Genomic DNA, 13,679 nt, shown 5'->3' on the forward strand with positions numbered 1-13,679 from the left:
CCGCAATTGGACCTGGGCCCAGGGAACCTCTGCTCCATAGATCAGCCTTACTCAGCAAGCAGTGCGCCTCCTGCCACAAGGCCCGATTCAAGAGTGAAGAAGTTTCCTGCCCTACAGATACGTCAGTGGGCCTTGTCAGGAGAGCAAGGAGCATTCTCATAAGCATGAGGTTGTCGTCCTCTAAATCCACTTTGAAGACATCTGATATAGCCCTGCCTAAACCAGGCAAGTCTATAAGCTTCAACTCAAGAGAACTTAAAACATCTTAAGTCTCAGGGGCATGTGACAAGTCGAGGGCTCCATCAGCACCAGATTGTGATCTGCTGGCACTGGGGCCTCTGGTAGTCCCAAACACAATCCTGTGGTGCACCTGACCGACAAAAACTGGTCACTGAGAGCACTGGTTACCTTCTGTACTGTCTTTGCCTTCAACTGCTGTGGCGCAGATTCTTTACTGCGACTCTTTTGGTTTGGGTGGACAAGACCCCTCTTGCTTGGGAAAGAGTTGAGATCTGTGCTCCTCCTGCGGATATCTTTGCTTTCCAGTCTCAGTCTCCATCAAGTCCTTCCTTGAGAGAATATATAACTCGGCTAGGGGAACTGGCCTTTGGGAGAAGTGTCTCCCCCATTCCATCTTTGGGCTTTGACTTCGAATAGCATAGTTGGTACTGCTGTTGAAACCAGATGTGGCTTTCTTCCCATCGGTACATTCTGAGCTGTGCAATGAACTGTTGTTCCCTCTTCCACAACACACCTTTCTGGTCGGAGAACCTTTGACCAGCTTGGCACCAACCTCCACTTCATCACCTGATGACAGGAACTTGAGAGCTACAAACCACTAAGGGTATGTCTACGTAGCAACTGGATGCTCGCAGCTGGCCCATGTCAGTCAGCTTGGGCTGCGGGGTTGTTTCATTGCAGTGTAGACTTCAAGCCTAGAAGTCTACACTGCACTGAAACAGCCCTGCATCCTGAGCCCTGTGAGCCTGGGTCAGCTGGCACAGGCCAGATGTGGGTTTTTCATTGCAGTGTCGACATATCTTAAGTCTAATGCCTCCCGAACCCCATGCACCCTTTGAGGGTCATCTAGCACCGTTTTTCAACACCTGGAGTGCAAAAACAATGGACAAATGGGTTCAGAATGTCATCCATTCTAGCTATTCAACAGAGTTTGCATCCTTACTTGCTTCCCCAGCACCCTCTTAGGGGCCACTCTCATGAGAACATTTTCAAAGAAGAAGTGAAATCCCTCTTACAGTGGGGAGCAACAGAACAGGTTCCTCTTCAGTACCAAGGGAGAAGTTTTTACTTGACATACTTCCTAGTACCTAAAAAGGGCTGTTGGAGACCCATTCTCGACTTCTGCCATCTGAACTTTTTTATTCGCAAACTCAAGTTTCACATGGCCATGTTGGTAACTATAATTCCATCCCTGAAAAAGGGTATGTGGTTTACAGCTCTCAACATGGACACCTGCTTTCACTTGGGCATCCACCCCGCTCACAGACGCTTTCTCAGATTCCTGGGCTCTGACTATTTTCAATAAAGAATGTTCACTTTTGGTATTGCTCTTACCATCTCCAGTGTTTTTACCAAGGTGTGCTCTGTAGTATCAGGTCATATAATTGTGCAATGTTGTGGTTTCACAGTCTTCCCCTATGTCAGCGTTTGGCTCCTTGTCACCAGGTTACACTAAGAGGACCATGTGTCAACTTTGACAATGCTGCAACTTCTCTCCTCTTTGGGAATCAGTATAAATGCTGAAAAATCCATCCTCACCCTTATGCAGACTTTAGACTTCACTGGAGGCATTGTTAAATTCAGTCATGGCAAGGGCTTCCCTGCAGAGGGACAGGTTTCAAGCTATGAACAATATCATAGAACAGGTCATAAGCAACCCCCAAGTGCCTGTCAAGACCTCTGTCTCTCTCGGAGGCCATGTGGCCTCATGTACTTATGTCATGTCATTTGCAAGGCTCCACCTTTGTTGCCTATAAGCATGGCTTCAAATCGTAAACTCTCCATATTTACAGTCCTTAAGCATCATAGTGACTGTTCCCACCAAAGTGATATTGTCCCTGTTATGGTGGAAGAATCCCTGCCAGGTATGTGTGAGCATTCCCTTCCTTGCCTATGTACCGGACAGGGTGATTGTTACCAACGCATCCCTGTTGGGTTGAGGAGCCCATGTGGACAACCATACAGTACAAGGCACCTGGATATAACAAGAATCCAGGATGCACATTAATTTTCTAGAGCCGTAAGCAGTTTGAAGGGCTTGCGAAGCCTTTCTCCCATTCATTCAAAGTCACTATGCCCTCGTAATGTTGGACAACATCAAAACTGTCTTTTGCATCAATAGACAGGGAGGAGCGAGATCCTTCCCCTTGTGTGCAGAAGCAGTCAGTTTGTGGAACTGATGGCATCAGCCATCAGATTACCCTGTTGGGAGTCTACCTCCCACAAAACCAGAATGTGCTAACAGATTCAGCAGACTCTTTGCTGTTAGTGTGGAGCAGGGTGTCGTGGGGTGTATGTACCCCACCTTGGCCCAGCAGCAAAAGGGGTAATACAGGCATTGCTGGCTGCTGCTGATCGGCATCCTCACAGCAGCTGGGAGGAAAAAAGGGCTGAGAAGTAGAGGGGAGTGGCAGCTACCCGGAGAGTGAACAGGCCGGAGAAAGGAACTCCTGTCAGTAAAGTGCTAAAGAGCTGCCCAAGGACAACACCCCAAAAAGGGATGAACGGACCAACAGACTGAAGAGCCTGCAGAGGCCCAGGAAAAGGTAGGAAGCAGCTCAGGGCACTGACAGAGTTGGCGAACTTTGATCTTGCTTGTCTATCTTGAGGGCCCTGAGCTGGAACCCAGTTAAGTGGGTGGGCCAGGGTTCCCCTACCAATCACTTGACGGACCTGAGATCAGAGAGGATTTTCCAGATTCTGGAGTACCAGGAATAGACTGACAGTCCCGCTGAGCTGAGTGAGCCAGTGATAGCCACACTCTGCTTGGCCAGGAGGGGCACCATTGCATTGACATACCACCTCACCAAAGGTCTCCCTTGGCACCCCAAGTTGGGCTGTAGCTGGGCTTGGGGCCCTGGGGGAGACTCCATACCCTATAGACTATGGCCACTCCTTATGCTTTGCTGGACTTGGACATGCTGAGGGGCCACCACTTTGGGGCGGGGGAAAACATCGTGGTGGGGGCTAGTGCCCTTACAATGCAAATATTGTGCGGGACTGATCTGTGTTTCTGCCCCCACATGTCATTCCTTGTAAACTGTATATGTTTGGGGGCTGGAGGCGTAAGTGGGACCTGGAGGGGCTGGAGTGGCTACTACAGCACAAGGGAGCCCAGAGGATCACTGGATCTGGGCCCCCCTCTTTAGTAAAATTCTTGTTGTACCCCATGTCACATAGAAGCAAGTATTTCAAAGATCCTTTTTACTGAAGATTAACAATAACTGTAGCTCTAAATAATTGCATAAATGTTATCTTTGTTCTGTTATGGGAATATTGTTAATGAGATGTAAAGATCAAACAAAAAGTTTGTTTTGATCTTTGGTGAAACATGTTGGAAAAAAGACATTTCATACCACTTTTCTGTTTTCACCTACTTCAGTAGTTCCAGTAGCAACTCCAGCATCAGGAAAGAGGAGGCTAATGCTTCGTCAGATTCCTTCATCCCTTCTTTTCCTCGGGCTCCAAGTACTTCAGACTCTGTACGAGTGAAATGTAGAGAAATGTTGGCTGCTGCTCTCAAAACAGGAGGTGAGCTTTGTAGAACTTATTTACGGTATTGGATTTTGTTCTGTTTCTTCTTCCCATGTATCCTAGCACTGGTTGTCAGACCAGTCTGAATTCTGTACAACCAGGCCAGCTAGTCAGGTATAGGTTCATCCAGATTAGCATAACCCAGTAATCCTGGCAACCTGGAAACATGATGAGGTGCATTTCATGCTCCAGCCCATCTGACAACTACTTTCCAATAGCAGAGAATCCTCTTCATGGTACATGCTAGCCATTACCTCCTTGGTATCATCAATTTAATCTGTTTCCAAGAAAGGTATCGTTTCAGTGTTTGTTTTTTTGGGGGGTACCACATTGTCCCTTGGGGTCCTGTGACCTTTCAAATTCTGGTAGCCAGAAGCTCCGTTTCCATTTCAGTTGCAGCTTAATTTTGTTACAGTACATCTGGCACTGGTGTTTTGATAATTTTAAATATGTCAAATTCTTTTAAGTATCCAATTTATGACAGCCGTATTCTATTCTCGTCCAGTTTCAGGTGTTAACTTCTATGTCTTTTGAGAGTTATAATATTTGGAGGTGGACAAGACCTATGAAATGATCTATTCCATCTTGTTTTCAGTGCCAGGAGTTTTCTTACACCTTTGTGTTTTATACTGAAAAATAAGATTTTCACTATTTCCTTTGGGAGATTATTCTGTAATCTAGTAGATCTCTCTGTCAAGGCTTTTGTTTTCCTGCTGTTCCTACATTTACCCTGAACCTCATCCTATTGCTCCTTTTTATTTTTTATTTTCAAAATACAGAGATAACCTATACATTTCGTGCACATTAATCTGTACATTTCCATGTACAAAAAAGCTTCTCCTATTACTGTTCTTGTTTATACCCTTCAAATTACTGTACAGTTTCATGCTCCCATCCTTCTAAAGCTATCCTTTGGCCAAATTATATATATTTAACTCTGTTTTAAACTAAATCAAAACTTATTCCAGAAATGTACATAGTCCCTTATCAGTGGGAACCAAATCTGTTCATTATTAACCTTCTCTTTGGTTCAAACTGGCTTGTGTAGTGAAAAGGGCAATTTAAAAAAAATTTTTTAGGGACTTTTGAGCATGACACAGTTTTTGTATGAAGTTTGTTACAAAGTGTAAGTGAGTGAAAATAGCAAATGGGATAATATTGAGAATATGTACAAAAAGATCAGGGTGCTCAAAGCAATGTACATACAGGCAGCGTGGATCCTCCCTGCTACTTTCTCTCTCCCTTCATAAAATGGAGCCTGGGTCCCCTTTTCTTTGAGCCCAAAAGCAGTGTTATATGTAGGTCCAAGTCCTGCCCTCAGGTTAACACTATCTCTCCCATAGTGGGGCTCACTTTCTAAATACTGAGTCATCCACTTTTTATACAGACTCACTTGCAGAGAGCTGCCAGAAGCAGTTAGACACTTATGAAAGACATTACTCCTTGTCTAAGTCCAGCTGGCAGTTAATGAAAGTTAAGATGCCTAACTGACTTAAATGCTTGGGTAAATGTAATTTAGTCTCCTAAATCACTTAGGTAACTTTGCAAATTTTATGCAATGTCAATTTAAATCACACTTGTCTTTGGAAACTTACCTAAAATTATTGCTACACTAACAGACTAGTGAGTTATTTCTTCTCTTCAGTTTTCTTACGTTGTGCATTTTGAGAGCATTTTGATTGTAGGCATTTTCACTGTTTTTTCCCATCAGTAATCAGTCATGTTCTGCTGTTTTTGTTGGCCTTTTACACAGCAAAAGGGGAGAATTTTTTTTTTTTAGTAGAAATATGTGATTGAAAAAAAAATTGACATGGGCATTTGGTAGATGTGGTACCTGAAACTATTTTTTTACTTATTTTATGAAGTTGACTTAATTTCTAGTTGATGGTGTTCATTGAGCTTTTTAAAATGCAAATGAAGGTGAGGGGAAGGAAGGTGAAAAATGTTGATAGTGTGCTTGCACTGTCTAGCCTGTCCTCTGTCAAATTCGGAAGGAAATGTTAAATTAGAAAGTAAATGTTTTTTTTTACTTTTTCTCTCCAAAATCTCTACTCAGAGATGTCTAAGATTGAGCATTTCAGGTCAAACTTTTTCATGCTGTCTTTAGAGTTTAAGTATTTTACCTATTTTATTTACCACTTTAACTTTCCTGTTTTATTACACTTCAGTTTGTCTGCTTTCCTTATATTTGTAATGTCCATTAAGCTCCTTTCTACAACTTAATTACTGATTCTGCTGTCATCTAACACTAACTGAATGTACCCACGCTATCCTGAGAGTGAATTTTATCACAGATGTTGAAGTGATATTCAGTCTTTTCTGTCAGAGCAGAGATTGGCAGTTGTCAAACTGAGTAGAATCTTTAAGACTTAACTGATAACACAAAAGCTCTTTGTACAGTACCTACATCTACAGTTTTAGCTCCTGATTAAATAAGATTTTAGGCCAAGGGTCGGCAACCTTTCAGAAATGGTGTGCCAAGTCTTCATTTATTCACTTTAATTTAAGGTTTTCCGTGCCAGTAATACATTTTAACGTTTTTTAGAAGATCTCTCTCTATAAGTCTATATATTATATAACTAAACTATTGTCATATGTAAAGTAAACAAGGTTTTCAAAATGTTTAAGAAACTTCATTTAAAATTAAATTAAAATGCTGATCTTGTGCCAGCGGCCTGCTCAGCCCACTGCCAGCCTGGGGTTCCTTTCACCTAGGTCGGCAGCAGGCTGAGCGGGGCCTGCGGCCGGGATCCCGGCTGGCAAGGGGCCGGCAGCCAGAACCCCAGACCGGCAGTGGGCTGAGTGGGGCCAGTGCCTGGGACCTGGCAGGCAGCAGCGTGCCATTAAAAATCGGCTCGTGTGCCATCGGTTGCCGACCCCTGTTTTGGGCCATTGATTTTCTACCAATCTTGTCTTCTTTACCTTTTGTGTTCTCTGCAAAATAATGAGCTAACAGGGTTTTGCTACCATAAAAGTATATAGTGCACTATTTTTTCTGAAAATGCATACTATGGTTGTGGCATAACTTACGCTTTCCAGGATTCCCAATGGGTACTTGAGCTGCTAAGGAAATCTGATGTCCACTTAATTTTAATAATCAAACTTCTCTTTTGCTCAGATGACTACATTGCTATTGGTGCTGATGAGGAAGAGCTGGGATCTCAGATTGAAGAAGATATCCTTTGTGATATATCTAAGTGCTCTAGAATTAGTATTTGCTGATGGATTTATATTGCTGTTTGTTTAAAAAAAAATGGTTTGGTCTATATAATGAACATTGATTTTTATTCAGTAGGAAAGTACTCCTTTTGTTCAGTGCAGCCATGTGAAAGTTTTTAGTGTGAGAAGCGATTCTCACAATTTATGACCATTAAATTACATACAGAAGTCTTTTTACTTAAGTTATAGTTCCAAGGTTGCTGCTGCTAGCAGCAGCTATCATAGATATCTTACTGAAGTGACCGGTGGTGAAACTCTAGAGAAAGTGTGGCCTAGCAGATAAAGCTCTGGACAGGTTCTTGGCAGAACTGGGTTCTAGTCCTCCCACCTCTGACTTGCTGGATGACCTTGGGCAAGCTACTTCTCTCTATGCCTTAGCTTTGAAATCTACTGATGACAAGTGCTATATAAGAGCTAGGTGTTGTGATTGTGTTCCTATAATCTTGGATGAATCTTAATGCCAAAAAAAATTGTGACTCTCAAAATGCTTAATCTTCTTTTTCTTTAAGTGCGTAGTTTTTGTTGTTTTGTTTTTAAGTCTAATGTGGTTAATGCTTACACAAATCAGGACTCTTTCCTCCACCCACCCACCCCAACTTCATTTTAAAGTAAATTTAGTGTTTTCAAAGGAGCCAAACTGGCAACAGACATCATCTATTACTTAGCAATAGACCAAATACTATATAGCAGGGGTCCCCAGTGCTGTGCCCACAGGCGACATGGCGCCCGCTGGGGCATTTTTGTGTGCCCGCAGGATGCCCCGCCGCCGAAATGCTGCTGAGAAGTGTTGCTGTTTCTCGGCGGCATTTCAGCAGCGACACTTCTTCCCGCTACTGCATTTCGGTGGTGGGGTGTCTGGCGCCCGCCACAGTCTTCTGGGAATAGCAATATGCTATTCCCACAAGAAAGGTTGGGGACCATTGCTATATAGGTAGTAACAATGCGAGCTTCCTGATGCTACCCAGCCAGCGTACATTTAGCATAAAATGTGAGAGTGTCTTCTGTAAAGACATCGGGTAGCTATGTTGAAAACTTTGGAAGCTTCATTTTTCATTGGAAATTTGATTTAGGTATTATTGATGCTCAGATATCAACACTGCGTTATTTTGGAAACTAATCCGTTCCTCAGCAGAATGAATTAAAGATGCCTGTTGTGCTCTTGTGGGAGGCTTCCACAAGTCAAAGAGAGATCTTGAGAGATCTGCAGTTCCATTACTTAATTGCCACGTGTTGAGCAGAAAAAATTGAGAAAATCATGTAATACAAGCACTGGCAGCCATTGCTAAGAAAGGTACTGATCAACTATGTAAAGAGTAGGTTTAGCAGAATTTTATTTCTATTTCTTAAAAATTTTGGTAGATAGTACAGATGTTTGCTTGTAGGTATTTTTACGTCTAAGTATGTCTACTTATGTTTGCTTGTAAAAAATACCTACTTAAATTTTCACAGTTGTGGGAAATTGGGGAAGGTCAGACAATTATTTAATGACTGTAGACATAAAGATTCAAACTTGAGTTTTATAGCAATTAAAATACAAATGATCAACATCACATATTAAAATATACGAAGTAAATATCTTTAAATAAAACTAATAAAGTCTCAAGCAGCATTTTTTATCACTGTGCTGATCTTAAATTTCTGTTAATATTGATGGAAATATTTTTCGTCTGTCTGTCTGTATATGGTAAAATTGACGTTTACTGACACTTACTGATAAAAATCTAATCCTGTGTAAACCTGGGTAAACGTTTGCAAAGCAATGAAGTACTATATTGTGTTCTGCGTATTACTTGTTGAAGATGTGTTCCTTAAGTCCTAAGCACCTATATATCAAGAATTGAAAAACACGGACATGAAATACAAAAATAGGGTACGAAGTAGAATAGCAAATCTAAAGGACACAAAGAACCCTAATCTAAGAAAAAATGTATTATGTGGGAACATACCTCCAGACAGGTTTGCCAAAATGACAGCAGAGGTAAGTAAATATTAGATCTTCTAACTTTTGTTACTCTATTTGACTTAACTATACAAACCATCAACATTCTTATACTTTATCTTCACACTCTCATAAGTATAGGCACTTAAGACAAACCACAATTATCAGCAGTATAATGGCTTGAAGATTTGTAGAGATAGTGGGGTAGTTCCAAAAGTTGTGATGCCTGAATAAGGCAAGAAGCAGGTAGAATGTCCCTGAGGGTGCTTCAGGGAGAAAGCTGAGAAATAGAATGTACTGCATTTAAAAAAAAAAAAAAAATGCAGCCTGTACCAGCAACAACCTTCAAATTAGGGGAGGTGGACTGGGGTTCTGCCAGTGACCCCAGGCTACCAACTTGTGCCCCTTTTGGGTGCGTTGTGTCGTCATCATCATCATCATTAAACAGTACCGCCTTTGTATTTGGCAAGTGCTAGCTTCAGCATTTTGACTACTTCTAAGGTAGATATATCATCCTGATTTTTACAGGTCAGTCTCCTTTCTTTGTGGCCGTGAGACCCTTTGGAGCTATTTTTAGTACTGTTTAAAATTTCTGTTAATTTTAAAATTTGTGGTTAGTTTATCTCACTGCAAACACTTTGTAGTTCCCAAGTATATTAATTTTTTTTAACAAAAAGACAAATTAATAGGGAAAGAGTAAGCTAGGTAAATGGACTAATTAAGATAATAAAGTGAGATCCTACTATTAAAGAAAAGCAAACTAAATTTAAACTATAACAATGGATATTTAAAACAAGGATTAAGCACTGATTGTTTTTAAACATTGTTTTTTAAAAATGCCTTTGTAAGAAACTTGACTAGATGATGTGTGTTTCTCTACAAAGAAAGAGGAACGCAGGACGTACAGATCACTAAAATGTCACTGGCACAATATATAGGGAAAAGTTTTAAAACTGACTAAATTAGTATTTGTATTTGACAAAACACTAAAAATCTTATTAGAAAAAGGAATTGGGATGGGTTACCACCCAAGAAGAAAGTTAAAACTTGGTAAAAGTGGAATTTACTGCAGAATTGTTAATATGAAGGACAGAACCTCTCTAGCTAACTTCCCAAGTTAACTTTTGATACTGAAAGGCTTAAAATGGGAAACTTGCATTGGAAATTTGACTGAAAACTCACACAAAGCAAAGTGTACTCCTGTCCAGTCTAATAATTGCTAAGTGCAGTAGCTTAAACAATCCTACTTAGCCGCCATATTTTGTGTCTTTTTGAGTAAGGTTCAGGGAAATGACCATCGAAGTTGATGCAACTATTTATGCTGTCTTAAAATATTTGAGTTATATAGCACAGGGCTTTAGGAAAAATGTTGGTGCTCCAAAGTGGTTTTAGGAAATCAATATGAAAATAATTGGAGAGGAGAATATGGGACTTGTGCCTGAGGAACGTGAAATGAAATTTCCTAGGATCAGTGCCTTTGTGTAGTTTCTACAGAGATCGCAACAATTAACTTGATTACATAAATTTAGAGGTTACGATAAAAACAGAAACAGAATTAATAAGAGCTTAGATGTGCTTTGTAATTGTGTCGGCATTTTTAAATTCTTATTGTGCTCAAACAGGCAAAGAAAAAAAGATTAGAACTAGAACAGAAGCTAAGCTATTCAGACAGGTCATAAGTAATGGTGAGCTTTGTTCTTCAAGAGAAAAATGGTCTGCGCGTATAGATAAGTAAACTGTGGGTGGCAGACCACTACATTTGTATAAGGAGAATCAAATGGCATTTTGATTCTGTGGGGTTGTATTTTGTTGTGATTGTTGTATTTATATAAAAGTTGTGCTTCAGGGTCAATCATTATTTGGATTTTAAATTCATTTCAGACTAAAAAGATTTTGAGTACAGATATTTAGCCACTTAAAAGAGAACTGACATAGAGGAGATAGGTATTTAATCTGGAGCTGTGTTAGTTGAACTGCTAAATCTCATGCAGATACTGAGACAGTGGGAAAAATTGGGAATGCTAATTCCTACATACAAAACATTAAGTATGGAGCACCCAACTGACCAAGTAAACTGAAGTGAAAACAATTAACAGGTATCGAAAGTTGAATATTTTTAAAGAAACTGGCTATAAATTACACGCTTAAAAATTTTAACACCTCATCTTTTAAAGCTTGAACTAACAAGTGTGAAATTTTGGACTTATTATTTTACAAAATGCATTATATAAAGGGCAGTTTGTATAGAATAGGAACATACATAATTAAAACTGATTTTGAAGCCCTGTTGTGCAATATCTGAAGAGAGCTTTCATAGAGAGAGCCACCTCACTTAGGCTGTTACAGTTTAAAAACCCTATCTGGTGTCTGGAACCCTGAAAAGGCTTTAAAAAAATTAACAGAAGTTAGATATGAAAGCTACTAACTGTAATTCTACACTGTTTTGTGTAACAAGTTACCATGGAGGCCAGTCACTTGGCTATTGACTTAAATGTTTTTGGTTTTAGACTAAAATCTTTACATGTTATTCTCAGCTTAGTAACTACACCTTGAATGATGGAGAAGCTTGGATAAAGCACTTCAGAATTCCAGATTTTTTTTAACATGAGGCATGCTGGATAGTCAGCAATGAAGACTGAAGTTTGTGTTTATCCACAGGAGAGTTACAGCACAGGCATTGGAGAAAATGGCCTCAATCTTGATTTGGAGTGGCCACTCTGGGAGAAATCCTTCGATGGGGAAGCTCATTCTCCATACCCATTCTATCTATAACAAGAATGCATGAGTTTTGGATGCAGTTTTAAATGTTGATAAATTTAGTGTAAATTCTCATCTCCTAGGCCAATGAACAAGCATCAGATAATTTTTGATCATTACAATACTAAGCTAAATTTGAATCATGAACTAGAGGCAGTAGGTTTCAGTTCTCATTATCAAACAATACTATGTTATAAGGTTAAATTAGAATTATGCAGATATTCATTTCTTGTTAAGAGAGGACAGCTGTGCAAACTGTTTGCACTGTGAGTGTTTCATGGTGGAAATAAACTTTTGGTTATGCAAAAACAAAAACAGTGAATTTAAATTTTGCACAACCAGAAAATTGCACAAGGTTTCATTCCTGGGGACCTTTCTCTACTGCCTTTTCTTCTTTACCCCTACACTAACTAGTGTCTTCACTTAGCCTTTCTGATAGTCACTGGTCAGACATATTTTGAATGCAAACATTTTTGTAAGTTTGGTGGTTATGTAACTTCTGCCATTTCAACAACAGTATAAAGGAGTAAAGAAATGTTTTAACTTTAGGTAGCATATTTGGCCAACTTAGTGGAATTTGTGATAACTAAAGTTGAAGCTTATTCAGTTTGAATTTAGCAAAGATAAAAGGGCCAAGAGTTATAGAATGATTTTGTTGCTTGATAGGATAGATATTCCTGGATTTAAAAACAAAACCCTATTTCAATACGATTGTATACATTTTAAAAATGAACTTTGCTAGGCTGATATATACAGTAGTCATACTAGCAGTAGTGTATCAAAACTGTAAGAAGAGATGACCCAACAGCAAATTGAGAATGTTATGGTAGACAGTCTCTTTATCCATAACAGGAGATGGCAAGTGATGAGCTGAAAGAGATGCGCAAAAATCTGACCAAAGAAGCTATCAGAGAGCACCAGATGGCTAAGACAGGAGGCACCCAGACTGACCTGTTTACATGTGGCAAATGTAAAAAGAAGAATTGCACTTACACACAGGTACATAATCATTCTTGTTGTTCTCTTTTGTTTGATCAAGGTTGAATCTCAATTTTAAGGAAATTTTCTCTTTTTTTTAAAGAATTTTTGTTTCAGCATCTTGTAACTTGATAGCTGAAGAAAATTGTCATTTATAATATAGCAGTATTTGAGTGGCTTTCAAATGTTTCTTGGTTCCAGTTAGCCTAAAGCAAATTAATATTCTCCTCTTAGATAAATAGCAGTTAAACATTGGTGCAAAAAAGCCTCTTTTTACAACCAATTATGAACAGTGAATTTGTATTTCCAAATATTCTTATTTCTGTTGGTATTTCATAGATTTGTATCTGCTTCTTTGGAGAAAATACTCATCTTATTACTTTGCTACTCTTTCCTCTATCCTTCAACTTGATGTAACTAGAAATACTCTTCCTAGAAATCAGCAGTTTAGCCCAACACTAATTAAACTCTTTCCAAGGATGCGTTCGAAATTTCTTAACACTGACAAGTATTTTTTTTCCCCATTTCAGCAATTCTTTGCTAGACTTCCTTTTTTTCGCTATTTATAAAATTGTGATGTGTGGGAGATTAACTGATATAACTAGTGTTTCAGTGTCTTTGAACTATCTGTGTATTTGGGTGACAATGGCAAATGTAATATGTAGAAAACCTCTGAATATTAATATGAATATTAACATTAATTATGACTTAATTATACTAGGGTCTATTTACAAGCCTCCTGTCAATGCAACTCCCACTAATTTAATTAGGAGTTGTGTGCAAAAAGCTTCCAAAATCAAGTCCATATTGATTTCAGTAATGCTGCAGTGCATAGCTTTGAACTTAATAAGCTAAGTTTATGCTTCTAGTATCTAAAATGTTTTGATGTAAACAAATGCAGTAAAAATCTGTCTGAGTCTTTATGCTTTTACGCCACCTCATCATAAGTATATTTATGTAAATCTATGCAGAATGTGCATTTGTTACTTCCACAAAAAACAAAACTCAAAAA

At 39.3% G+C, this 13,679-nt stretch overlaps 1 protein-coding gene across 3 annotated transcripts in view; it reads left to right on the top strand.

Moving 5' to 3' along the window:
* TCEA1 (transcription elongation factor A1) overlaps positions 1–13,679 on the top strand; it is a 62,155-nt gene that overhangs the window by 39,980 nt on the left and 8,496 nt on the right. For all 3 annotated transcript variants that reach the window (XM_073331154.1, XM_073331155.1, XM_073331156.1), the window contains exons 5-8: positions 3,623–3,771; positions 6,893–6,949; positions 8,817–8,971; positions 12,542–12,688. In XM_073331154.1, the coding sequence (XP_073187255.1) occupies positions 3,623–3,771; positions 6,893–6,949; positions 8,817–8,971; positions 12,542–12,688 (508 nt within the window). The remainder of the gene's footprint in view (positions 1–3,622; positions 3,772–6,892; positions 6,950–8,816; positions 8,972–12,541; positions 12,689–13,679) is intronic.

Source organism: Lepidochelys kempii, chromosome 2 (genome assembly GCF_965140265.1).
Source record: "Lepidochelys kempii isolate rLepKem1 chromosome 2, rLepKem1.hap2, whole genome shotgun sequence".
NCBI lineage: Eukaryota > Metazoa > Chordata > Testudines > Cheloniidae > Lepidochelys > Lepidochelys kempii.